Genomic DNA, 27,992 nt, shown 5'->3' with positions numbered 1-27,992 from the left:
AGAAGTTAAAGTAATACCAATATTTACTTTGCCTATCTTTTTCAGGTGCAATGGAACTTGTTTAGTGCCACTAGTTTGGTGTCAGATAGCGAAAACAAAGATGCTGGTCGTGTGGCTTCCAGAATTTACTGTCCATGGAAAGAGATTGAGGATAACTACAGGAAGTTTGCACCACAGGATGACTTTGCAATGAAGCCAAGATTCTACAGCCTCACACAGAGCGAAATCAATAATCAAGACACTCCTAAGCTAGATGGATTGGTGAGTAGTATAGGAAAATACAGTATATTTGATTTGATTTTGCCTTTAGCGTCCCTTTCAGCAACGAGACGTGACCGTACAGCTTAATGTGGGATCCGAACCACATGAGCTTCTGCCAGGAATCGAACCCGGGTCTCCTACCTCAAAGGCGTGCACGCTAACCTCTTAGCCATGAGGGAGCTCTATATAAGGAAATATAGATACAGTCATGAGTGATATTTTATAGAGGATGATGTAGGACATCCGTTCCTTTACTGAAGTGTCCGGTGAAGTCAGCATTGTGTATTAGTCATTGATGCAAGAAATTTTTAGGTGTGTGACGCTATAATGTGTGGTTTTGATGTCCCAAATAGATGTATAACTGCTGCTGATTGAAGTCGGCACGTTAGTATAGTAATGTTCATAGATATCTTGTGGCAGTCTTTCTCAATCTACGAGTATTTCAAATCACGACATCCTTTAATTACATCCGCTTGCCAGAGACTCCCGTAAGTGTTATAATTTCCGATTTGTAGTAGAGTTTTTGATTATAGCTGCTTACCGCTTACTTTACGTATACAACTATGCAAGGAATAACATTGGATCCCAGACGGAACCAATTGGTTTCCATTTGCCGATTAAATCAACTCTCCAATATTGATTTATAAACAGACCCAACATAGCTGTTGAGAATTTATGCTTAGCTTTTTTTTTTTTTTCCAACTGTCCCATTGCCCCTTTTTCTCAGTGTTTTTTAAATGATTCTTTATTGTATTTGTCAATAGGTCTGGAAATAAAATATGTCTATCAAAATAATCTTTAAAAATGTGTTTTCTATTAGTAGTTCCTAATTATATTTATCTTTTTCATCTCCCTTTGTGATCCAGTAAGCCAGGTAGAGAAACACTGCCAAAAAATAAATTTAAAAGTATAAATGTGAGAAATAAGTTTTGCAATATTGATATAAATGCATCATTTGCGGTGTGATCGAAGCAGTTTAAGCTGTCGAAAGTGCTCGCTAGCACTGGTCTCGATAGTGTAGTTTGTTCTGTGAAAGGTCTGCAAGTGCGACAGACCAGTGCACCAAGTATTCCACCAGGATCGAATCCTGGGTTCCAGCTTAGAAAATTATCTGCAATAGAACAATGGGAACCTATGTTGCTTACCACACATCAGCCAACAGAAGTTGTCTGGTCGGCCATAGCATTTCAAAGGTTGTAAGGTAAAGAAATTATTATTATGAGAAGTGTGGATTGAAACTCGAAAATATATTAATAAAAATGTACAATTTAAAGGTGCTCTGACACATTTTATAGGATTTGCGTGGTGTGGTCTTGTGTTGTTTCTTATATATATAACAAAAATTGGACCGCACTGCATCGAACCAAACCCATAAACATGATACCAGCCGTAAATATTAATTTCGTAATTTTTAATCTGATAGTATAACTTTTTTATTGATGGATAAAATTGTACTAAACGTGATATGCAAATCGTATTAAAATTTCGGAATTCCATATTAAGTAAATTAATAATTTGATATTTTAATATTATTTTTCTAGGCGTGTAATTTCATTCTGGGAACAAACGACAAACTCAAGTATCCCCTTCTAATAGATGCACTGATAGATATCCTGAGCGTCAGTAATCAATGTAGTAATGCCATTAAGCGAGGGGAAAAGACAAGTGTTACAGGGCTCTGCGCTGTCCAGTATTGCTTCACAATCTGTTGGAGGTAAGTCCATCATATATAGTAGGCGTTGCCTTTTATTTATTTATTTATTTTATTTATTTATTTATTTATTTATTTTTGTTTTATATGGGCGATTTACCATATTAAGTTTTCCTCAGTTTAGTTTTATAGTATCTAGAAATAAGTCCTGTTGAAAGTCAGGAAAGGAAAGAAAGAAATGAAACAATTTTCTCACTTTATTCATGTGCTCTGAATGCGTTAATTGAAGAGTTTGATGTAATAAGGGCGTAAGCGAGGTTACGCCCTTTATGCATCAAACGCATAAGTGGCTTTTACCACACTTGTTTAGCCTCCTGTCAAAATTTCAACTCAATATCGGAATAAAATGTTGCATATTACATTGTTTTATGTAAGAAAAACACACTACTTAAATTTTCAACATCGTTTTTCTCCAAATGCATATTTCAGACTTCCGCCCTTCTTGCATCAAACTCCTCAATTTTAGCTTCCAAGTTAAAATAGTTCTCTCGGATTTTTAGTGTTTCGTTAGAAGAGGGTTAAGATAAGTATAACATGCGAATTTTTGACGCCGGTGTTCATCATTTTGAGATTTTACTAATGATGACAGCAAAGAAAGTTGAAACTGATCCAAGCTAACGCATCCAGGTTACATGGGGAAGATCATAAAATTGTTTTATTTAAATTTTTAAATAAATAATAATTAAAAGTGCTAGAAAGTATCCTTGTTTTAAAAAATTGGAAGAAATGCGCATGATCTTACCCGTGAAACATTGATGGGAGTTCTTAGATAAATTTATAAACAAACTAATAGATAGTAACGAGAAAAGCAAAAAGGCTAATACTCACCGCAAAAGATATATAGTCGAGTTATCTTCTACATGTAACAAGTAGCGCTTTCGGAAATAACTTCTTCCTTCTTCGTCTTGTTTTAAATTCAAAAAGGATTTAAAAATGAAGGAGAATTTGGAAGGGTAAAAGAAGTGTAAAAACAAATATTCTGTCAATACTATATATCTTTTGCGGTGAGTATTAGCCTTTTTGCTTTTCTCATTAAATAACATCACCGCTCGCATTACTGTGATAATATGTAGTAATCTTTTCCTCATTCCTTGTAGTCTCTGATAAAGTAAGTAAATATTAACATGAAAGAATATTAATAAAATAAACCAATGTTCAACCCTAAGCAGCCGTACTATTAACTTTCTCGCAAACATTACAACAACTCCTAGTTATCCTCGGTACATGACCTTAAGGAATTTTTACGTTGGATTCGTGGACTCATCTTCCCGTACGGTTGTCCTGTCCGTACAAAAATCATAGTTATAATTTGTTAACATCGAACACAACCCGCCTCGAATTTAACTAACTCTGTGGGCTAAGGAACCTGAAGGTTCAATGCCACGTTCCAAAAGCTCTCCACTGACTACTATTTTTAACCAACTGGATCCATTTTCTAATTTGTATTCCTATTTCTGCGAGATCCATTTTAAGGTTCTCCTCCCATCTACGCTTAGGCTTTCCTAATGAACGTGTACTTCCGGTTAAAACTTGAAAGTGTTCCTACTTTCTTCCATTCTGGCTACATAACCTGCTCACCTGAGCCTCCTAGTTTGATGATCTTAACAAAGTTTGGTAAATCGTGTTACCATCTCAAATTTACCTTTAATATATATAAGGTAAATAAAGGGTTGATGCACTGAAGAGGCCTTCTTTTCTATGTTTTCTTTTTTCTTTTTTTCTTTTTTTTATTTTTTTTTATTTATTTATTTTTTTTTTTTTTTGTTACAAAATTCTAGGATGAACGACCAACTTATTTTAAATCTGAAAACGAAAGACTTACTTGGGCTAGAATTTTCGAAAAGCAGAATGATAGAAATTAGTCCTTGTTGTTGACTATGTGATATTCAGTGTCTGTGTATAGATGCTGTAACGTAAATTTTACAAACACACTAGCACTCATACCAACTCCAATGCTGTTTAACTTCACTTTAAAGAACTTTTTTTTTCTTTTCCTTTTAAAATGTTCTATATTTCGTTTTTAATTAAATACTAATATATATCCAAACTGATGTTTAATTCCTAATGCTGTTGAATATTCTTGTGTTGTGGATTTAGAGAGTATTACAAAAGTAATTAATTGATTGTTTTTATGTGAATTACACTTAGGTTGCTTCTAATGCTACCGCCGTCTACGCCATACATGGATAAATTGGAACGTGGAGAAGAAATAGCTGACACCTCATTGCTTTTACATTCTCTCGTGTGGGGCCCACGTAGTGGATGTAAAACATTCAACGGATGGATGAAGGTAATTGCGGTAAAAGTACTAATTCAGTTCAAGGTATCTTTTCTGCTGTGTTGTTTATTTAACTTTTGTAAGAAAATAGGTCATAATTGGCGTATAGCTAAATGAAATTCATGTCCTTGATTTGTTATCTTCTGCAGTTTTTATAAGGGTGGTTTTATTAAATGAAATTTATTTCGAAGAACTTGTCTCTTAATAATGACAAGCGGGTAACTCCCATAAGGGCGATGGTTTCCTTAACAATTGGCCTGGCAAGCTGATAGAAAATTAGTCAGTCAGGTTTCAAATCTGTGCGAAGCCTTGAAGACAATATGAAAGAAACAGAGGAAAAAAGGGAATATTAGTGGAATTTTTGCTTGTCTCTCTCTCGTATTATATATTACAGGTAAATTGTGGGACAATATATATATATATATACAGGATGGATCATAATTTTGTATATGATTGACTGACTGTAGTATTTGTAATTCTGGACAAAAAGTTTTGATATGGCAACACTGTAGTAGCCTGAGAGTGGGAATAACCGTCACTGAACTTAAAGCCTTTAGAACCGTTAGTGTATGCCAAACAGGATGAACGAAACATTCCCGAATCGTAAAATCGGTCGACGTGGGTCTGTGGAGTGGCCAGCTTGATCTCCTGATTTACCACCACCACCTGACTTTTTCTTATGGAACGTTTTAAAGGATAAAGTGTATCAATATCACATGTGTAATTTGGCCGAACTACGAGAGGCTGTCGTGGAAGAGTTCCACAAGATACCAGTACGGATCTGTGAAGCTGCTTGTGACAACGTCGCTCTTCGTCTCCAGGCTTGTATCGATTTAGATGGTGCATTAGGGGACCATACCATGCAGAACAGAGACTAAACTTCTTGTAAGGAAAGCTATGAGGGGTAATGTTTCCATGATCAAGTTATGATTCTAGTTTCTTTACCGCAGTCTTTGAAATATCATATACATAATTATGGGGCCTCCCTGTATATTGCCGACAGTTACTGGTAAACAATTTTGGACAAATACATACAAGTATACCGTAGACAAAAAAGGAGATACTACTTTGATCTGGAAGAAGTTTGAAATTATGCCCTAAACCAGGAAAAAACAATAATTCTATATTAGACCATAAGAAAATATTTCCTTGCCTATATTCCTGACATTCAAGAACACATGTTTTTTAAGCTAGCACAGTGACAATACTCAGTAGACATTTCATTTATAAAGGGTTTTATGAGAACAGTTATAAATTAATCTCCATAGATATACTGTATGTAAAAAAAAGTATATATTCTTGATGATAGTTTTCTTGTGAACATAACTAGTAAAGCTTCCGACGGGTCTTTAGAGAAGGAAAATGTTAATCATTGGTATTCTAGTCCAATGTCACTAGTGCGTGAGTGCTCTTCTGTAGTCTCACCTAAACTGAAGTACCCGTAGATGAAACCGTAATATCCAAAATGTATACAGTAATACGTCATATAAGTACTCCATAAAATTTTATATATATATATATATATATATATAGTGGTCAAAGTGAGACGGTATGCCCTAGTATGACATACCGCCTCTGGTTTTTCAGTGATCAAGATATATCGTCACTGTAGAGTAAAAGCTAAATACCTTTAATAAATGCACGTTCATACACAGTTATTGACGAATAGCTTTGCACGTGAAAAGATTTTTTTTAGACTTTACGTGTTATGTAGAAATAATTTCTTAGTTGACGACACCGACATTTATGTTATCTTCTTCCTACCCATTGTTTTTAAAATGGGATGTCTTCAAAGAAGTTCATCTAGTTTATAGTTTGATGCGCCATATTGAATTGTTTCTTTCTTATATATGTGTGTCTCTTCTTGCCTTAGTGAATACAAATGTCGTGTTTTGAGCATGGGCGGATCTACTGGGGATTTGGAATATCCCTCAGTCGAGTAGGGGCCCGGCATTTTTCTCGCAGAGAATTGTTAATATAAAAACTCGGTTTTTGAACATTTTCGTGAATAATTCTCTATAATGCAACATAAGGGGATATTTTAAAACTTTTTCAGAGTTGTTGTCGGGGATCAAAGTGTCTGCATGTCCCTCCCTCTCGTAACTACAGAGAAACTCTTCAATGGCTTTTAGTCATTATGTAAATGAAATGCAATATTTTAGGCAACACATCTTCATTGTATCTCAACATTAGATAGTCGGTATGTTGAGTCAAAATCGAACTCAAAATTGCTCCCTAAAAGAATATAAGTACTGTTGTTAGTTTTCGAATGTTACGAAATTTTATGGTTTGGTAAAGAAAAGGTCACGAAAAAGTCACGAAATTTCATTTTGAAATTTTAAGTCACCCTGTATTTGAACTAGAAGGGAAGAAAAAGGGTTAAGAATTTTAGTTATCATAATAAGAAATCCATATATCGGAATCTCTTTAGGTTAGAGACATGAAATTTGGTATTTGAACTTCTCATTTAAAATAATTTGACACGTGTTTCATTGTTTTTTTGCTATTTACCTTAGAAGAGAGAGAGAGAAAAAAAAAAGATGGAAAGAGAAAAGAAGTGGGGGTTTCAGTTGTTAAAATAAGATGACCACATCTCGAAATCCTTTACTATTAGAGACATGAAGTTTGGATTTACAGTGTTCATTTAAAATAATTGAGTGTTAATTTAAAATAATTACATATGCACGAACAAACATCTATTTTCTATGTAGTGCATATGTAACATAGAGTTTGTTCGCGTATACGATTCAATTAAAGACATGTTTCAGTGTTTTTTGATGTTTCTCTTAGAAAGGAAGAAAAAAGGGTGATGGTTGTAATTGTTCAAAAAGCATAGTCATATGTCGAAATCCCTTAAGAATAGAGATATGTTACGGATATGATAAGTGCGGGGCCATAAGCCAAGCAAATACGGGGATCTAGGGGCGAAGTCCTCAGCTAGCTGGAGGCTAGGTTATTTATAAAATTATTAAGGAGAAACTTTTTAAAATTTGTTTTATCGTTTCTAGGACTGCCTAGTGAAACAAGGAATGTACACCCAGTATGCAGAAAATATTCTGAAGAAAGTCAGCAAAACCGTGAATAATTTGAAATATGATGTAACCGTAGCTAAACAGTGTATTGCTAACCTGAAACTGAAGAACTTCAGAACACAAAAATGTAAGTACCAATAAATAAAAGTGTTTTTTGAACTTAATGCGTTTGCTAGTCCTGTAAACTTCTGTAGATTGGTCATGTTTTTTAAAACTGTTGTATTTTGACACAATGCGAGTATGTATGGAAGAATATTGGAAGCTTCGTTTGTCTTTCTAATATGTTACCCTTTCCAAAAGTCATTCGATTTCACGTTACACAAGTTGAAACGTCAAACTTTCAGACTTTAGTTCACAACAGTTATTTCACTTTCTCTCTTTTCTTTGTGCCATTGTTAATTTTCTCTGTATAATTCATTATTGAGAGCAGTTCAATTGAAGAACAATCAAATAACCTACAACAATAAATTGTTCTTAATTGACAGAACATCAGAAATCCCAAGGGCAGAAACCTTGTAATTCTTGAACCCCTGAAAGATTGATCTCTCTACGCCAACCTTCGTTGGAATTACGTTGGAGAAATATTGTGCTTCTAAACGAGGAGGAACAACGTAGAGAAACCATAAAATAACCACTAGAGATTTTTTTGGGGGGTCAGATTTTGTATGCAAAACACACTTATTGAGCTTATCAATATTGCAGTCTTAGATAGATGCTGGGTATGAAACACCTCAAAACAGTCTGGTAACTAAAGAGGAACACCACACTTTTTGCACTGCCTATCCTCTGCTGAAGCTCACAACACACTTTTGTTTATTAGTGTGTTTATTGAAGTTTAGCATCTCTTTTCAACTCCGACGCTATGAAGCATGGATCTACAGTGTAAGATGGAATCCGAACCACGTAGGGCTGGGTGGCTCAGTGGTAAATCGTTTACCTCTTGTGCGTGAGGTCCCAAGTTCTATCTCCAGCCAAGTAAGTGTGTGGTGAACAATATCGTGTTCGTGGGTTTTCTTGGAGCTCTCCCGTTTCCTTCCACATTCTCTTTCCACCAATTCTTCCATCATGGGACGTTAAACTGAAAGATTTCCGAAGCATCGTAGTGCAGTGTTCTCCCACAGGACTCCGTGCACCAAAGAAGTGCGTACTAGCCACTAGACCAGCCTTGAAGGGATGTGCCTTAATTTATTCATTTTAGCCTAACAGGCATAATCATGGGACGTTAAACTGAAAGATTTCCGAAGCATCGTAGTGCAGTGTTCTCCCACAGGACTCCGTGCACCAAAGAAGTGCGTACTAGCCACTAGACCAGCCTTGAAGGGATGTGCCTTAATTTATTCATTTTAGCCTAACAGGCATAATCATGGGACGTTAAACTGAAAGATTTCCGAAGCATCGTAGTGCAGTGTTCTCCCACTGAAACTCCGTGCACCAAAGAAGCGCGTACTAGCCACTAGACCAGCCTTGAAGGGGTAATACATCTCTTTGTTACATAATTTCCATAGGTGAGTAAATATTTGTGTATTATTTTAGGAAGCAATTCGATTACTTTTTTACTTTAAGTGTATATTGACTTGACTTTATTTTATTTTTCTTCTTATTACAGCGTCGTTGATTTTGAAAGCAAATCTTCCCCAGTTATCCGATATCTACATTCTTGATGCAGTAATAGCTAAAATTCAGGTGATGCTGGATGAAGGATTAGCGAGGCCTTCAGCTGACACAGATGCAGCAAGGTGAGTAGTCAGAAAAAAAATGTATGATAGATTATGTTACAAATAATATTGTAATGCACTCTTAAGTCGGAATTAGAATTGAATTGAACTACAGAGCAGTTAGAACTATAAAACAGGACAGAGATATTTTGAATATTGTTCCGATTCAGAAAGGTGGGGAAAAGATTTAAGAGCTGGTAAGCAAAAGCTGTTATAAATTATGTAAATTACTGGTATATTATTTGCAAGTAGAGCTTCGTTTATAAGTGTTCGTTACAATTTTCTAGAATTTCGAATTGTTAACTACTACTCGGTGGATAATCGTTTTTATCAGTTGTCCGTGATATTTTTCATTCAGTTATCCTTCAACCATAAAATTTGAGCTACAAGCATCAAGTTTTGTGAAGGTTTGATATGTAGACTCAGAACTCAAGCTCTACAAAGTAGATTTCGTGCCTCTTCGTGACGAAATAGTTAATACATACTTTTTGAGTGCGTGGTCCTGGGTTTGATTTCTGCTAGCAGCACTTTCCTTGGATAAAATGCAGATTTGTTGTTTGAGCCCTATTTTAAACAGTGGATTTATCTTGTATCCTCTGTGTTGAAAAGGCATGTTAAACACGAATTAATCAATCTACTCGTCAACATAAGTGATTTTTTTTTTTTAATAAGTATTACAAGACTGCTTTCTGAATAAAATGCCAATCATGTTTTTATATTTACTTACTAGTGTTTCCTGTAATTATAGGTTCAACATTCGACACAGGTGACGCATTAGTTCGTCAGTGTCAACCGCTATAGCAGATGCATTACAAGTTGCATAATAGAGCAAAGAGCACTGCTTAGTAATTAGAGGATGATCTCCTCTATGGACATTCGGTTTTGATACTGCCAAAGTAATCTACGCGAATTTGTTCTGAAGATATCACAGTGAATGGACAGTACTGTGTATGATTAATGCAGCAGCACATTCCTGTGTCAGGAAAGAAATCTTAGAGCTTCTTATATACTCGAACTTTTTCCCTTCTCGCGCCGAAGTTGACTCCTACAGACCCTATTTTTCCGTGAAAGAGAAGGATTTCGGAACACTGAGAAATACAAAGGGACCAGAGAAGGTAGATACCTGTTACGGATTTCCAACTTGTATTCGATCAACTCAACTACAGATGCGCCTTTAGCGTGGAAGACTCGGGTTCGATTCCCGGTGGGAGCTCACGTAGTTCAGATTTCACGTTAATCATAGGTCCCATCTTATATAAGCTACCTGCTGAAAGAGACGTTAAACTCAAAATCAACTCAACTACAGATGTGAGCCTAGTGTGGAGTAGGAGATTATTTTGTGTCAGAGTAATTGAAATATCGAAGTAGTCTTTTTGTTTCGATGTAATGTTCACAGTGACACCACTTAGCAAGCATACCACTCAAAGCAAAGTAGTTCAAACTGGGATGCTTGTTTGTAGACTCAGAGATAAGTGGTCGTGCACACATCTTCTAGCGAGTTTTTCTGTTACTAAAATATGTTAACAAAAGCCGGGAATTCATATTTATAATTACGCCTACGCTGTTACGAAATACATTCTGCTCCGTTCTATTGTACAGTTTTTAAATCGTTGTTTCGCTTAAAATGACGCTGGTTTTTAGCGTTAATAATTCTGTTTTTTGTTTTTTGTTTTCAGAGGAAGCCAGGCAGTGGAATCCACAGCTCAAACCGGGGAGATCGCACAAGACCTCCTTCCACATATTCTGCAACTAATTGAAGGCATTTTGTACTGTAGCAGGTTAGTTTTTATTCAATAAGTAGCTAGACATTCTTTGATTTTTAGTTTATAATTGGGAATTGGGTTTGATAGTTTTGGCATAATGCTTTGCCTGGAGCGATATAATCTGATATGTGCTAATAAACAGGTTTTTCACTACACTCTACTAACAATTATAGTATTTTTAATGCGGGACGATTGATGTAAACGAAAGGCGAGGATAAATCTTGCTTTGGTTTGGACAAAATAAGATAGTATAAGGAATAATGATCGAAATATTTCGTTTTAAGGTTTGGAGATGTGACATTGGAGTGTTCTTTTCGTTCATATAATAGAACGAAGACAAATAGTTGTGTACCTTAGCTGTAAATCTTTCCTCATTCCTTCCTTTACAAGCAGTGTATGTGTCACCGTTCCCTACGGTCACACAGTTCTGCCGCTGCTCTTCATTTTGTCCTGCTGCTACTAATTCATCTGTTTACATCTTCCTCCATTCACGCATTTGCTTGTAGTGTTGATCCCAAGTACTTTATTCTCTTCGTCATTACTATTTTTTTTTTTTCGTCGTCGTATTTTTGTATTTTCAATTACATTTTGCTGAATGAGCAGTGGAAATATTCGATCTTGATTTTACTAATTTTAAACCCTTTTCTGTTCATTGCTTCTCACAAGGTACCCAGTTTCTCTTGCATTGTTGCCGTGGAGATTGGCTGCGAATAGCATATTCGAAGGTACTAACTTCTGGATATCCTTTTCGTCCATCACACTTGCTAAAAGTATGGGCAAAGACTCGTTCCCTGATAAAGTTCCACTTCAGTTGTGAACTCTTCTGTTATTCCAAATATTTTGCTCATTCCTGTCCATGTTCGGGACACATACTTTCTTCAATGTCCACTAAATAAGATCCCGTGATACTTTATCATACGCTTTTTCTTGGTCTTTGCAGTAATTGCAGAATATACAATGATTCTGATGATAATTACTTACTCTTTGTAAGACTTGCTTTTGTTTCTCCCTAGGTCAAGCCTTATGTATCAAGTTAATGAAAACACGGATCCCCCCAGCAAGTACAGTACGGAGGACTTTCAGGCCTTCCTTGAGGTTCTTGCTATTTCTTCTAGCCGTTGCGGGAAGACGAATGCGTTGGCTACTTCACTGATTTCTTTCCTCCCAGCTTGTGTGAGAACTACCTTAGAAAAATGGAATACCAATGGAGTGGTTGATTTCCCCTGGGTACGTATACTTTTTATGTTACATATATCTTGGTTGATTCAAAAGTAATTTCTTGTTAAGAGTACAAGTTAACTAATTACTTGCACTGTTTCAAGTAGATTACTTTGCTGTAAGTTATAAAAACTGTAGTGAAAGCGTACTTAATAACTGTATGTGTTGCTTTCAACGTTGAAAGCTTGATTCTTTAAGGTGTTACGCAAATTTTGCTTCAAAGCATTTTGAGTATCTGACTATAGGATCTTTAACATCCACAATGTAAATATGGCATGCAAAGCCAGAAAAAAAAAAATCGAAGAATACCAATACACAGAAAATTAGTTCAGGGCTGTATGAACCCATATCACATAATGGTGAAACAAAAATTGAAAGAAATGTTGGTTTGTTGGTTGCTTGATTCGGAGATTAATATCTCTGTCAACGCTGAGGCTGTATGAGATGCGGCGATCCGAACCCCATGATCTCCCATTTAAAATTCATAAGAAGTATGTTTCGAAACATACTACGAGGGGTGATCAGGAAGTAAGGTTACAAAGCCTGGAGTGAAACGTGTATATATATTTTTTTCGTACAACCAATACGCCTAACATATAGTACAAACATTAGGTTATTTTTCGACATAGTCTCATATCCGCTGAGGCACTTGTCGCATCGTGGGATGACTTTAAAAGATTTCCTCCTGGTAAAAATCCTGTCCTGGCATGTTCAGCCACGTTGTCACGAAGTATTTCACCTCCTTATATGAAACTAAGTGACGGTCTTTTAAGTGCTCCTTCAAGTGCGGGAACAGGTGAAAGTCGCTTGGAGCGAGATCCGAGCTGTAGGGAGGGTGGTCATTGATATCCCAGTAAAACTGTTTCAACAGCGTAGCGGTCTTATGTGCTGTTTTCTCTACCAGCTGCAAACTTTCGACACCATTCTGCAACATAGTGACGAGACATTACAATCTCTCCGTAAATCTCTAGCAGTTACCGTGAATTTCAGTCGCGGTTACATGTTTCGCCTACAGAAATCGGATAACTGAGCGGACTTCTTCGCGAGACCAGTTTTCGAAACGAGTCGCCATTTGTGTTTAGTTACAACTAACGCTGTGGGTAGCGGGTAGCTGAAACTCTGCACAGTTACTAACTCCATGTATTAAAATTATTGCAGTCCTCATTCCTCTCTAACAGACGAAACTCAAAAAATATCAGCCTTGTAACCTTAGTTTCTGATATTCAGCTACCAATCTTTGAGCTTCTTCAAATAATTATTCTTCACTTTCACAATCCACTGGAGAAGACAATCGTAAGTATTACAAGCTGTCGGTGAGTTGAAGTCGGGTTTGCTTAATATTTTACCATGTTTCGAGGGATTTTTCCTTTATCATCATATCATAGAATCACTTTCTCAGATGGAAAAATAAATAATGTAATGGTTCAGAGTATCAGTTTTTTAGTATTATAAATATAGGGAACGGTGAAATAAAGTATTTTTTATTACTGTATATAAAAAAGCCATATCAAACATTATTAAAGAGTAGTGACATGAGCCCACCAATTCAAAAGTGAGTGCAGGAACGAAATGTGTTGAAAAAGAAAATCACTTTTGAACATACAGTGAACAAAATCCTTTATTAATTTAAAACCTCTGTTGTATTCAGTTTCACATAAAATAGTGAACCCAATAATTTATCTTTTTTCAGTGAATTGTGTAATCTGAACTTTTGATGTATACTGATCCTCTCTCCTCTTCATCATATTTTGCATTTATAGTATTTATATTATGTATTGTAATGTATTGTCATGTTTTTCTAACACCTCTCAATTGTTACAGAAGAACACGTACGCAAATGACATCATACCGTCTGAGAGTTATATACTGGCAATCCTAAATACTCATATATCTTCGCTTTCCCGAGATGGTTCCTTCAGTATCAATCCATCATTGAAGCATCTTCTCCACTCTTTGGTCACATTTGCAGGAGAGCTTTTTACGTAAGTATATATAAATAATCAACTTATATAGAATCTGTGTTGTTGGGTGTCTTGTCCAAGTGCTCTACCCCGCAGGCACGTACAAATCCATTAACCTACCATTACTAGGAAGGACCACTGAACCATAAAACAGAAATACCCAGATTCTTACATGTAACTCAGAACATTCGAAGGCTGCAAATAAAGGGCTAAATGTTCCATTTGTTGTTTTGTTTCCATATTGATTCCGAATGTTTTTGTTCTAAAAATAGCGCCTACGAAGCGCACATTCTATAGGTCAAAATAAAACTAAAATGCTCTATAATGGTTTAACTTCCGGAGCCTCGTTGAAGCGCTGAGTCCAACCAACAATATTTACCATACGGTAACGTCGCATATACGAATCCATCAAGAAGTTACATTGATTGTTAACAGACGGCAGTTAAAGCCGGTAGGCATAGATATTAACCCCATCTATTAGCATGAATACAAGTTACGTCATGCTCCATGAAAAGTTACATCTTTAGTAATTAACGTATATATATGTTCATTTTCTCGTCTGTTAGAAATGAGCTGTATTTATTTCTTTTAATGTACAGTCTTGTTCAGAAAATCTTGGCCACCCTCCTTGCTTTAGGTCATATTCTTGCAACCTACGTAGGGAATTCTAATTCTTTGGCTTTAAATAAAGACTGCAATTGGCCAAAGAAGATCTACCTTTGTCAGATTTAATTTCAACTGTAAGTAGGAGTACATGGCTTTTGAAAGAGGTAAGTGACCATTTTTTTTAGGAACACTGTACATAACTTGTTCCAGTGCTAATATATAGGGTTAATACCAGTGTTTCCCTGCTTTTACTGTCATCTGGATAGAACCGATGCAACAACACCACCACCACCACCACATTACCTAAATTTGTCTACGACATTGTCATATCGTCAGTTTTTTGGGTTGGACATAGCTTGTGAAGTGAACTCCAGAGGACGTACTATAATATATATCATTTTCACCAAATTGTGACTTGTAGAATAGTTTTCGTGCTCCATGGGTGCTATTTTTAATGACCCTAGCGGAATGTTAAATTATGTAAAATAAATTAATAATGTTTTCATTGTTAAAATAATACATCCCATTATCGATGACAATTCACGCTAACAGATTAATGGACTTTTAGAAAAGTGTGGAAATTGTTATAATTTATTTGTTTCACGAAATGCAATCTGTTGTACTAATATTCCTCGACAAATAACGCTATAAATGTACAAAGATGTGCACGGATTAGCAGAATCACTATTGTTATTGTTAACACTTCGTCGTCTAGTTCAGGCCTGTTGAGTTAATACCATATTTTAAAAGACTTAAAAAAAGGTCATTCGTTAATAATTGATGTAAAGCAACAGGTTTTAAAGTAGTACGAAAAAAAATTAAAAAAATATTTTATTTAATTATTTTCAAATATTTCAAATCGAAGTCGGATGTCCGTTGATTGATTTTATTAAGTGTAAGAATGAACCACAGAAGCATGTGACATATTGATTCGAAAGCTGTGTAGGATATCTGTAAATAGTAATATGCCTTCAAAAAGCTTTACACGGTTCATTACTGCTGATTGTATTATTATGGCTAATTTGTATTTTTCCAAATGCAGTAGCGTGTCGGGGTTAATATTTGGTACCTCCCTTCCTACTTCTGTCACTTATTAATACCTGCAAATAAATGACAAATTTTCTATTCTAATGCTATTTCAAATCGTCAATAAAATAAAAGTAATAATAATAATAATAATAATAATAATAATAATAATAATAATAATAATAATAATAATAATAATACACACACAGAGAGAGAGAGAGAGAGAGAGATAGAGAGGGGTTTTTCCAAAAAAACAAGAAAAAGAAAAGAAAAAGGAAGAAAGAAGGAAAGATATTTTTTTTTTTAATTTTTTAATCTCTCTCTCTCTCTCACACACACGTTTGGGGAAGAAAGAGAAATTTTTAAAACTTTTTATTTTCTCTCTCTCTCTCTCGAAAAGAAGAAAGAAGAGAAGAGAATAGAGAGAGAGGGGGGAGTGAGAGAGAAGAAGAAAAAGAAAAAGAAGTTTTTTTTAATTGGGTGGTGGGACTTTAATAAAAAAAACTCTGTATTATTATTATTATTATTATTATTATTATTATTATTATTATTATAATTTTTCCTTAAAAAATCACATCTCTAAAACGATGGAGTTATTCGTTTATTGTTTTTAATGAACAAAGAAAAAAAATGCACAATCAATCTTATTAGTTGTCTATTTGTTCTCTGGAAACCTACCTCGTATTATTGATTCCATATTTGTTCTCTAAGGCCTCACTAACTTACTTTATGGCCTATGGAACCCGAAGGTTCACAGCTGCGTCCAGTTTCTACTTTGTGTTCGTATTTCTGCGAGACCCATCTAATTTCTGTCTGCGCCTAGGTCTTCCTAATAGTTGCTTTCCGATTAGATTTCCAGCTAACATTTTGAAAGCGTTGCTACTTTCTTTCTGGCTACATGACCTGCCCATCTGAGCCTCCTAGACTTGATGATCCTAACAATGTTTGATAAACGGTATAAATTACGCAGTTCCTTGTTATGAAGTTTCTGCCATTCCCCATTCCCGTTCCTTTTGGGTCCGAATATTCACCCCAGGATTTTATTCTCACATATTTAGTCTACTTTCTTCGTTCAGAGTAAGTAACAATGTTTCGCAACCATACAGCACAAAAGGCATGATTATCGTTTTATATATTTTAAGCTTCACGATCCTTAATAAGATACGCGAAGACAAAAAATTTTGAAGTGAATATTTTAACATGAATTCTCTGCTTTTAATCGACATTTAATTTCTTCATGAATATGGATTTGGTCTGTTAATATTTCTCCTAGATATTTTAAAGTATCCACTGTGTCGAAAGTATTATTTCATATTTTGACATATTACGATCCCAGCGAATTTCAAACACAACTCGTATTATTGGTCCCTATTTGTTCCCTGGAAGCGCAGTTCGTATTATCGCCAGAACGGACCTGCTATCTAATTTATTTTCATGATTAAGGTTAATACTTATAACAGACAAACTTTACTCGACCACCGTATGGAAACAACTTTGTCCGACCTGTCACGTTTTCGTAGCGGCAACTACTTTAAATTTACATTATGCTTGTACTCTTTTGCAGACGATGTCCAGACGATACCCAGTTAAAATTGCAACTAGTGGATGTTTTGTTGCCATTGAGTTTGGATTCTTGTACAGAGTATTTATATGATCAAGTGCAGAGGATATTAGAGCGAGCCATTGGAGACCAGGAAACGGAGGAACATCAGAGGAGAATTTACTGTCACGTGATTGAACACAGCTACAATTTGACCATCCAGCATACAGGAGCTGAAAGGTAAAATATATATAGATATTAATACTGTAGTCATAATATTAAGAATCAGAACAATAAGAGCATATGTTCTTGAGCAAAAAGTGCCTTAATGTATGCAATTTCAAGACAGAACAAAAAAAGGTTAATAATGTAATACTGACTTGCCTATAGGTGTACTTGAAAGGAAAACTGATTATACAACGAGAACGTGGACGAAAAGTGTCTGAAATTGTGCACTATATACAGGATGTTTCAAAAAAACACCGACAACATTTGGGAGGTGATTCCTGACACCAAGATAAGACAAAAAGTATAGAGCAACTTGGGTGTACAAATGGTTATAGGCTGCCGAAAACATTAAAAAATGAAATTTAAAGGTCCATAGCTCCAAAACTATGGGACCTACCGCAATCGGGTCAAGATTTCACTTAAGAACTAGTATGTGACCTATCCAAATATCCATGTTTCCCTGCAATCCAAATGTCCATACAGTTAAAAAAAAAAAAAAAGTTAATAATGTGCATACGTATACTTGAAAGAAAAGCTGATATGGAGATAAATATAGATAAGTTTCCTGTTTAAAATGGAGTTTGATTAACTTTAGTGACTAGGAACCAGGTTAATAAAACGAATGCTAGGCAACAGTTCACGTTTTACAACAATAAAGAAAGCCAGTAGTTTCTGTTATCAGCACGTTTCATACAGTTAAAATGAAAGGCGACAAAATTATATTGTAGATTTTGTCAGATTTCCCTTTTAGTTTATATATATATATATATATATATATATATATATATATATATATATATATATATATACAAAATTTATAAGTATTCTGTGCCTTAATCTAATTATTATACATTTACTTTTTCAGGAATTTGATTTACCAAAAACTCCTTTCTAGATTTACATAGTCTGTTCGTGTGTTTGTCCGAGAGACACAATATTTCAAGCAGTACTTGATGGATCGCTTTCATTTCTTGGTTAGGATATAAATAACCAAAGGTTATCAATCGAGTTCGTTCATGGAGGTTATATCCAAATCGGAAGTGGTAGAGGTCAACCATTTCCGGTTTTTACATTAACCACTATAGACCAAAAGCAGTAATAGATAGGATAAAATAGTTTCCTGTGATTGATTAAGGTCCCAAGAATAATTTCATGTCTGTCCATATATCTCTCTCTCTCTCTCTCATAAAACCGGAAGTATAGAAATCTAGTACAACTTCGGTTTCAATATTGATCTACCTAGAGCCAGAAAAAAAGTAGCGGAAATTACCGAAGGGGTGCGCTAGCTACTAGACCATCAGGGAGAGACAAAGTGTTAGAAAAATATTGACAAATAATGCGTAAAACATTATTGTGTAGCCATTTTCTTAGTATCTTAACTGTTTGGTATTTCTGTTTCAGTGCTGTGGATGAAAAAATTCTACAAGAGTGTTTGAAGTTCATGGAATCACTCCTTGAAAAACAGTCTGGAAGATTGGCTCTGGAGAAATTCTTCGAGAAAGATTCCGGTAGAGACCTAGTCCAAGTGTTGTTGTCTATAGCTTCTCCAGGGTTGTCTCAGGCTTACAGCAGTAAAGTGTTGAAGTTCTTCAATAAACTATTCCAGACAGGTAACTTTTTTTCTGGTTTTTACCGATTACGTGGCTACAATTTTTATTTATTATATAAATACTGGGATTGTTAGGGTTTAGAACTTTGAATTGATTAAGAGAGCCAACTGTTCGAAAGACAAATATTTTACTGCCTGTCCTTAATTGAATTAGATATAAGGTAAAATTAAATTAAAAGACTAACTTTTTTTTCTTCTCTTCTACAAAATACAAAGCTTTATTTACGTATAATCATGGAATTGAATCTATGAGACAAATGATATCAGAGAAAAATGTTAGCTGATAAAATGACAATTTTCTGCAATATACAGATCAAACGTTAAGCTGTGAACTCCTGACAGCGTTTTGATATACAAGAATGAAAAATGCAACTTACATTAAGAGAGGTTGTCCTATGACACCACTGGTTTTTCGTAGTCCACCCATACTCATTGACTCAAGATTTGAATCGCAATCTGTCTGGGGTCGCGGTGACTCGATGGTAGAGCGTTCACCTCTGGTGCATGGAGTCCCCGGTTCGATCCCAAGTGAGATTTGTAATGGACAAACACTGTGCGTAGGTTTCCTCGGGGTTCTCCCGTTTGCTCTCACTTCCTTCATTCCACAATTTCATTTGTTTCTCATCATCACCTTCTCCTTTAGCCTAGCCGGCATAACTGTGGACATACAAAACTCAAAGATTTCATTTCCAATCTGAGTCTGAATCCGAATGAATGACTGATCTCTCGCACACCTTTTTATATTTGATAATTTACATTATTCTAAACCCGAGGTTCTGTAGAATTACTATGTTCTTTACTTTTTCTTCTAATGACTTTCCGTGGCATAAGAGAATACGTGACCACCTGACACCTAATTATCTAAAAAGACCTTTAAACTGTTTGCCTAAAAATTTGTTTTGTTTCGTTTACGTTTCCATCACCTAATTAACGAAATATATTCAGTTTTTTAACAATTCCCATTTCCAAAAACAATACAAAAATAATATTGATTACCTAATGTCCTTTTTTAACATTAAAATAAAACTTCTTAGTATGTTTTATAAAATATGATTTTTTAAAACATACTCAGTTCTTAAAATTTCATTACATTATGCAGCTTGAATGTCCAGGTTACATTCATGACATATTCTGTTTTATTCGTTGGTTTGCGTACTAGCTGGTAGACATAATCCCTTGGGTTGACAGAGTAATAATTTCTAATCACATTCACTTATTGCGGTTCTGGTATCGAGCTAGGGGAGACGGTGGGTCAGTGGTAGAGTGTTCATCTCTGGTGCAAGGTGCCTCCGGTTTGATCCGAGAAACCATGTAAGCTTGTGGTGGTCGTTTCGGCCTACTGCTTATCCCACCAGTCATTTCTTAACCGTTCAGTTCCGCTAATATCAATCTCTTTTAGCGTACGGGGCATTATTGTGGGATGTGAAGATGGAATCATTTTTTGTTATCCAACTAACGGGAAGATGAGATTTTGTTTAGTACAAAGTGATCTTTCCGGATGGTATATGCAGACTCCAGTTGCACCGGAGTCCAGTTTATGCGTGAATGGGAGTACGGGCTCTGAGTCTCCAAACTTATCATATTCAATATTAAATTTCTTTCAAATTGAGTTAAAACCAGTAAATAAACCAAAGTCAATCAACAAAATACTATTTTGTTACGCATTTTTATTTTTGGATATTTCAACAAAAAATTTCTTATCTGGAAAACTACATATAGTGTAGCCAACCCCAAACTATCAGTGAACTCAGTATGATGTGCTTATTCCGTAGAAAATACGAAAACTCGATTTAGGGACCGTTCAGAAATTTGTCCCCCCTGATCCAAAAACTAATTATTGGCCAAAATCGCAGTCTTTTGATCCATTTTTGGTTTTCTTAATTTTCTTGTTTCTGTTAGCAATCAATGAGCTCCTTCATATCAGTGGTTAAAAAAATAAAATGAAACCTTTGGGTTTTACGTCCCACGATCATGCCGGCTAGGTTAAAGGAGACTGTGATGATGAGAAATGAATGAAATGGTGGAATGAAGAAAGTAGGAGGAAACGGAAAAACTCCAAGGAAACCCTTGCAAACGGTGTTTGTCCACCATAAAATTCACTTGGCGCGAGCTGGGATCGAACCAGGGACACCATGCACGAGAGGGGAACGCTCTACCACTGACCCACCGCGAGCCCTATTTGATAGTTAGCGTACACGTTTTTGACACGAAAGATTCAGATCATGTGATTAGGATCCTACGTAAGCTATAGTTTCACGTATCATGTAGCCTTGTTGTTGTGAAAGAGTTGTTAAACTTCGAACCAACCATTGAACCAAATAAAAAAAAAAATGTGTATTTCTTTATGTATTAATTAATTAACTATCTCCGCCCACTTCACTGGGTAATGTCCGGCAACTCTGTGATGTGTTTTCTGCATTTCATTTGTATTGGTTGCAAACCAAAGCCTTAACATGAAACTGGAGTTGCTTAAAAGGGATAGTATTCTTGATACGTTGACTTACAGAAAATCCTGAGAGAGTAATTGATTCACTGCAATTCGTTAGCCACTTTGGTAATCAGTATTAATTCGATCACTAATGTAAGATGTTAGAACCATCTATGGCCCGAAGTATGTTAACAAACCAGAAGCGTCTTTATATGATGTCATCACAAACGCTTAATTACTTTGTTTGATCTATATGCTTTTATTTCTTTTTATTAGCTGAGAAGAATCCTGGGGAAACTAGTTTGGAACATCTGTGTGGATCACTATCGAGACTGGCTACTGTAGACACCGAACGCCTCCAGAACTGGCTGAAACATGTTATTCTAGGAGTGTCACCAAATGCCCTGGTCCCTGTAAGCCAGAGTGAAGGCCAGAATCAAACGGAAAGTCAAGAGGAACAAAATCTCCTTCAAGAGAATCACATGTTGCTTCAAGGCCTCACTTCCTATATTGTTAAGGATAATAGGTAAGATTATTGTTACGAAATCTCTACTAGAATTCAAGGTCATATTAAAACTAGAGGGCTGAGTCAATAAGTAGGGTAATTGTAAAGACAGGTCTTGTTATTTGCCATTGTATAAGTTTCTTTAGCTTGTACAATCATCATAAAAGAAAATAGAATATCGTATATATAAACTGCAAATGCAGTAAATCAACTCAGAAGGAAATTCTTCTTCTTCTCTTTACATAAACAATCATTTTTTTATGGTTTTCTCCATGGCTATGTGATCAGCATATGCGCCTGCGGAGCGAACGGTGGAAACTTACGTGGTTGGAATTCCACTTTAAGACCCAGATCCACGTCTCATACAGCCATAGTACTGGAAAGAGACCGGATGAGCTCCAAGTAAGACGAGGTGCCACGGTGGCTCCGTAATAGAGCGTTCACCTCTGGTGCATGGCGTCCTTGGTTCAATCCCAGGTCGTGCCAAGTGAGCTTTGTGGTAGACAAAACACCGTGTGTGTGCGTTTTCTCGGAGTTCTCACGTTTCCTCTCACTTCCTTCATTCCACCATTTCATTCATTTCTCATCATCACAGTCTCCTTTAGCCTAGCTGGTATAACCGTGGGACGTAAAACTTAAAGATTTCATTTCATTTTTTTCCAAGTAAGACAACCAATTATCTACCATCGAATTTTAGCTTGTTCGCTAACATCATTGCCAAGTCATGGGTAAGAAAAAAAGCGTAGTGGGGATTGGAGTAACGTTAATTATTGTAAGGTAAGGTTGGTAAGTTGTAAGGTAAGGTAAGGTGAGGTAATTATAAGCTATGTACTCTTAGCATTGGATAAACAATATAGAGCAGAAAGCAAATAAGGGGAAGGCACTGAAAGAAATGAAGAAATTAGTTGGAGACAGAGCAAAATACGGACGATAGACCGAGGACCTAACACCCTAAAGGGTACAAGGGAAAAGACAGAGAAGTGGAAGAAGTATCCTTAGCATATTATAACATGTAAGCATTGTGATATTACATATGTATATAGTATGTTAGTTGATAGCTGTTATCCTTACAATTCCCAATTTAGGGAGTCCTCACCTTTTCCGTAACGGTAAGACAGTTGAAATTCGATGATAAGATAGGTGTTTAATAAATCCTTAACAATGTAGAGAAGAACAGTGTGAGTACAAGTTTATTTGTGAAATTGTTCTTCAAGCTTTTTACATTATACAATATAGAATTTTCTTCTGTCGCAGACTACATATATCCATACCTAATAATATGGAATTTAAATAGATTGTTTTTCTTTCATTCTCCATAGCTTCTATACTTATCTACACATAGCTGTCACTGCACCAAGTCATATGTGCCAGTAGAAAAAGTCATTTTTAGTCGCCTGCAGCCGTGGCATTACGACTTACTGCAGTTGCTTGTGCTTATGAATGTCCCGCCATCTAAATGTTTGTTCAGTGGTTCGAACAGAGGAAAATCACTGAGTGGGAAATCGGGGCTGTAAGGTGGATGATTCAGATAGCTTTGTCCCTGCTTATCTTGCACTGTGCTGTGAAGTTATCAAGCTCAGTGCACCAATTTCACACTTGTTTTTAGGGCATAGCATTATCACCGTGGTGTACCTCTTTAGCTTGTGGTTCGTTCCTCTTTAGCTCTTGAAACGGCAGATCCGATCCACTCTGATCCGACTACTCCGCGTCGGCGTCCTTACACCATGTTGGGAGAATATGACTGACATAAGACACTATCTAACAGGACTGCTATAAAGCAGAGGTCAAAAGTGTTCTGCCTGAGAGGAAATGATGATGATAAAGGGAATATTGCATAGTACAAAGTCTTGGTATTTTACTTATTGAACTGCTTAACTATGATATTAAATTTGAGATGTTAAAAAATTTCAGAGAGGAAGAGCACGGTAGCTAGTGGTAGAGCGGCCACCTCTGTTGTGAGAGGTATCTGGTTCGATCCCAGGCCATGTAATTATGTGATGGACGTCATCATATCTGTGCGTTTTTCGGGGTTCCCGTACTTTCTCCTACATTCTTAATCTACTAATTATCTTTCGTGATGGGACAAATCGTCTCGATGCTGACGTTCCCATTTACAATCAATCCATCAATTCACTTACAATCATTCATTTTCATTTATCACATAGGAGGCACGTAGTTCAGTGGTAGAATGTGTACTTCTGGTGCATGGGGTCCCTGGTTTGATACCCGGCCAAGTAAGTTTGTGATGGAGAACATCGTGTCCGTGGATTTTCTCATGGTACTGCATTTTCTTCCCACATTCTTGCTGCACTAATTCCTTTATTATCATTCTCTTGCCTTAACCATCTGTCTTCCTTATATTAAAAGAACGGTAAACTAAAAAAGTAATTTCATTTCACACAGACAGTGAGTGAGCGAGTGAGTTTATATTCTTACAAGTAGCACTGACATTGAAAATAAAACATCGTGGATTCTATTAATGCAGAATGTACATGCATAGACAGAAAATACTGTCAGAGACTATTTAGGAAATAAACATAACAAAATAAAATAAAATTTGAAAATGGAGAGAAAAAGCTCAAGTCTAGATTGACAGGGAGTCGGAAACTGGTCTCTCGTTTGCCATGCCACTATTTTACTGCTACTCATCGTTTTGTAAGTACTGTGCCATAAATCTTTGATCTTAACAAACCAATCTATCGATCAGTTCAGTCCGTCTGTCCGAATTAATTTTCGTCGTACATACTGTGTGAAAACAAAAGTCTGTATGAGATGTAGTCTATTATTATTATTATTATTATTATTATTATTATTATTATTATTATTATTATTATTATTATTATTATTATTTAATTTTAATTTCGTATATCCGATACGCTGAAAACTTTCAGCGTTCAGAAGTGGTTTCTTCTGTTGTGTGTGTGAAGGTGATGGTTTGCTTATAATATGGACACACAAATTCAAAATATCTATGTACGCATCACATTCATACACAAACACAAAACGCGCACTAAATTTGGAGCAGGGCGATATTAAAAATTTACTTAATGTCATAATTAGATAAGCATACAAGTTTAATGAAGCACAAAAATATTCAAATTTTGAGGGATATTTTATAAGTTGTGGCAACTGCTTCAGCTGAAAAAAAAAAAAAAAAAGCTGCAGCAATTGAAATCCATTATATGCATGTAAGGCCGCGGGAAGATTCTTTTCAATGCCATCGGTAGATAGTGTCTGTGTACGGAAGCTAATTGCAGGAACAATTGAAATATAAGTATATAGAAATTCATTGCTTGATGACTCTTTAATGCAGATGAACTCAAGAAAATGTACAGTTTATACGTAACGAACACCCTTTAAATACTCTCACATTGTGTCCATACACTTTGGTCATCGATGGGGCCAAGCATTGACAGATGACACACATTGACTGAAAACACACGTACAGCCTTCCGTATTCATCGTCTTTTTCCCTGTTTCAAACATGTGTGAACACTGGAGGGGATTATTTGAAATGTGTTTACGATTCACTGCATACATACTTCATTTTTCCTTGTGTCTCCGTACTTTTGTTGGTTGTTGGATTAGAGTTTAGCGTCCCTTTCAGCACCAAGGGCATATGAGACTTAGACCTACAATTTAAGGTGGAATCTGAACCACAGTAATGCGTTCAAATTTTTCAAGGCTCTCCCACCGGAAATCAAATTTAGGATCCCGAGCACTAAATACGCGCAGCTAACCATTCGACCAATGTGGACGGTTTGTACTTTAGTGTTCATATGTATATATTAAAGCCTGATAGACCAATAAGTTTCTATGTACGTATCTCCAATTGCTCTCAGCAATTAGCTCCTATACACAGACGCCATCTATTTATGGCATCGAAAAGTACCTTTCAGTGACCTTCAAACACATATTGGATTTTCATTGCTACAACTTCTTTTTTTTTCCTGACATGAAATGACCCTCGTAATGTTTAAAAAGCAGTCATTATGGGTAGGTCAAAATATTAAACATTGAAACTAGAAAATTTATGGTGACGATATTAGCTCGCTTTGCGGGAAAACAAAAATATGAACAGGCAACAGGAAATGCTTCTCCTTATTATAATTATCCTTTCAGATTATTAGATGTATTAGACCTATCCTTAGTAATTGCACTGGGGCTCATAGTGGCTCAGTGGTAGAACTTTACCTCTGGTGCCTGGGTCCCTAGTTCGATCCCTGGCAAAGTAAGTTTGTGGTGGACAGCATCGTGTCCATGGGTTTTCCCACGGTACTCCCGTTTCCTCCCACATTCTCACTCCACCAATACTTTCATCATTCACTTGCCATAATCATCCGTCTCCCTTAGCCTTGAGGGTATAGTTGTGGGACGTTAAACTGAAAGATTTCATTTCATTTTCAGTAAGTGCACTCAGGGAACCGTTCTCCCTCACCTTCGTACTCGACTAAAGAAAGCACCCGTAAGTGTTGAAATCTTCCGACGAATTCGAACAGTAGACAAGTAAGCAAAAGACTGAGATATTAAACATAATTTCTGTGTGCCATTGATATTCTATTGTAGTCCATTATTGAAGTTAATCTACTAACAGGTATAATGTGTTCTGTATTGTCTGATTTCAGTAATGTAAATGAAGACGTCGCTGTTACTATGTTGAAAGCTTTGATTCCTATGGGATCGCAGATTTTGTCTCCAGCTGTGGAAGGTATTGGTTTCTCCGAGTTAATGCTTGTTATGGCTACTCTGGCAGATGCAGGTTCAGGAGTTGGTCATGTGTATCTATTTCGTGCTGCCACTGAATGGCTTGAACTATGGTAAGTATTTAACAACATGGAAGATGTTATTGGTAATTAGTTATTTCTCTCATTTTGATACAATTCTACCAATAGTAGAGGCTCGTGTAAATGTTTATAATGCTGTTTGAATATTATGACCAAACGTCAGCCATTGATCAAGATAAAGATGGAACTACAATACATTTAATTCCACTTGTACTTCTGTTTCAAACTTAATTTGTTGACCGAAAGGACAAATTTCAATATTTGGTGTTATTACGTGTTGGTGGATTAACATAGAAACGTGTGTCGAGAGAGCCAACATATACGTGGAGTGAAAATACGAACGAAATTAAACTTCTGCAACAATGAACGGAACATTGTTATATCTGAGAGCTCCCTCGTGGCTATGCTGTTAGCTTTAACACTTATTTGTGTGAGGACTTGGGCTTGATTCGAGATGGTGTGGATCCATGTAGTTCACATCTCATTTAGCTTCAGTGTTGAAGGGTGTCAAATTAAGTTTTTAAAAGAAATCCATTATCATATCTGAAAAAGAAAAAGGATAAAACAATTAAAAGAATTATGTTGTTTGTTTATTTGAATTAAATAAGTTTTAAGATAAATATTGATACATGAATGGATTTCACTAAAGTGATGTGCTATAGATTTGAGTAAATGCGGCGTGGGTTTCCTCGGGGTTCTGTTTCCTCCCACTTTCTTCATTCCACCATTTCAATCATTTCTCATCATCATCGTCTCCTTTAGCCTAGCCGGCATAATCGTTGGACGTAAAACTCAAAAATTTCATTTTTTGAGAGTGCGGTATTTCGTGATTCTTTTACTTTCTGATTTATATTGTAATTGAAACTACATTTCCCAGATACAAATTTTTAAGAATTTTTTCTGGTTTATTTTACAGCAAACAGTATCTTACTCAAAAGGATGTGCTGAAGAAAATTGAGAATGGTGTTGGTTCAGGGAAGCACCGTATTATGATGGAATCCGCCTGCTACTTGCTGAATTATGTAAGTGACATCGTAGTAGCATTGTGTCCAAGTGGTGAGAAGTGGCCACCCATTGGTCGATCTGGAGCTGCTTCGCCACCTTGGGAAGGAGAGTCACCACCAGATGCTGATTCTGATTGGGTAGAAGAATTGGGACATGAAGATGAAGAGAGTGGAGGAGAAGATTCAGTAAGTTATTGATGGTGCTTCAGATAAAGGTTGTGCGACTGCTTATATATATGTCAAAGAAATTTTTTAATTTCTTAGGGCATTGTTTGATTACAAATAAAACCTTAATTTCTAGCGCAAAACAATGTTGATCTCTC

The 27,992-nt window shown here is 36.0% G+C and overlaps 1 protein-coding gene across 4 annotated transcripts in view; it reads left to right on the top strand.

The window, feature by feature from the left end:
- poe (E3 ubiquitin-protein ligase-like protein poe) overlaps positions 1-27,992 on the top strand; it is a 246,440-nt gene that overhangs the window by 41,763 nt on the left and 176,685 nt on the right. For 3 of the 4 annotated variants that reach the window (XM_081764063.1, XM_081764064.1, XM_081764061.1), the window contains exons 15-27: positions 46-261; positions 1,803-1,975; positions 4,121-4,262; positions 7,259-7,409; positions 8,889-9,018; positions 10,674-10,775; positions 11,774-11,987; positions 13,800-13,960; positions 17,136-17,351; positions 18,741-18,949; positions 21,653-21,902; positions 26,507-26,698; positions 27,582-27,855. In XM_081764063.1, the coding sequence (XP_081620189.1) occupies positions 46-261; positions 1,803-1,975; positions 4,121-4,262; positions 7,259-7,409; positions 8,889-9,018; positions 10,674-10,775; positions 11,774-11,987; positions 13,800-13,960; positions 17,136-17,351; positions 18,741-18,949; positions 21,653-21,902; positions 26,507-26,698; positions 27,582-27,855 (2,430 nt within the window). The remainder of the gene's footprint in view (positions 1-45; positions 262-1,802; positions 1,976-4,120; positions 4,263-7,258; positions 7,410-8,888; positions 9,019-10,673; positions 10,776-11,773; positions 11,988-13,799; positions 13,961-17,135; positions 17,352-18,740; positions 18,950-21,652; positions 21,903-26,506; positions 26,699-27,581; positions 27,856-27,992) is intronic. The other variant, XM_081764062.1, reaches the window with a different exon arrangement.

This window comes from Thermobia domestica, chromosome 7 (genome assembly GCF_964235325.1).
Source record: "Thermobia domestica chromosome 7, izTheDome1.hap1.1, whole genome shotgun sequence".
NCBI classification, from domain to species: Eukaryota; Metazoa; Arthropoda; class Insecta; order Zygentoma; family Lepismatidae; genus Thermobia; species Thermobia domestica.
This window is presented reverse-complemented; position numbering and strand designations above follow the sequence as displayed.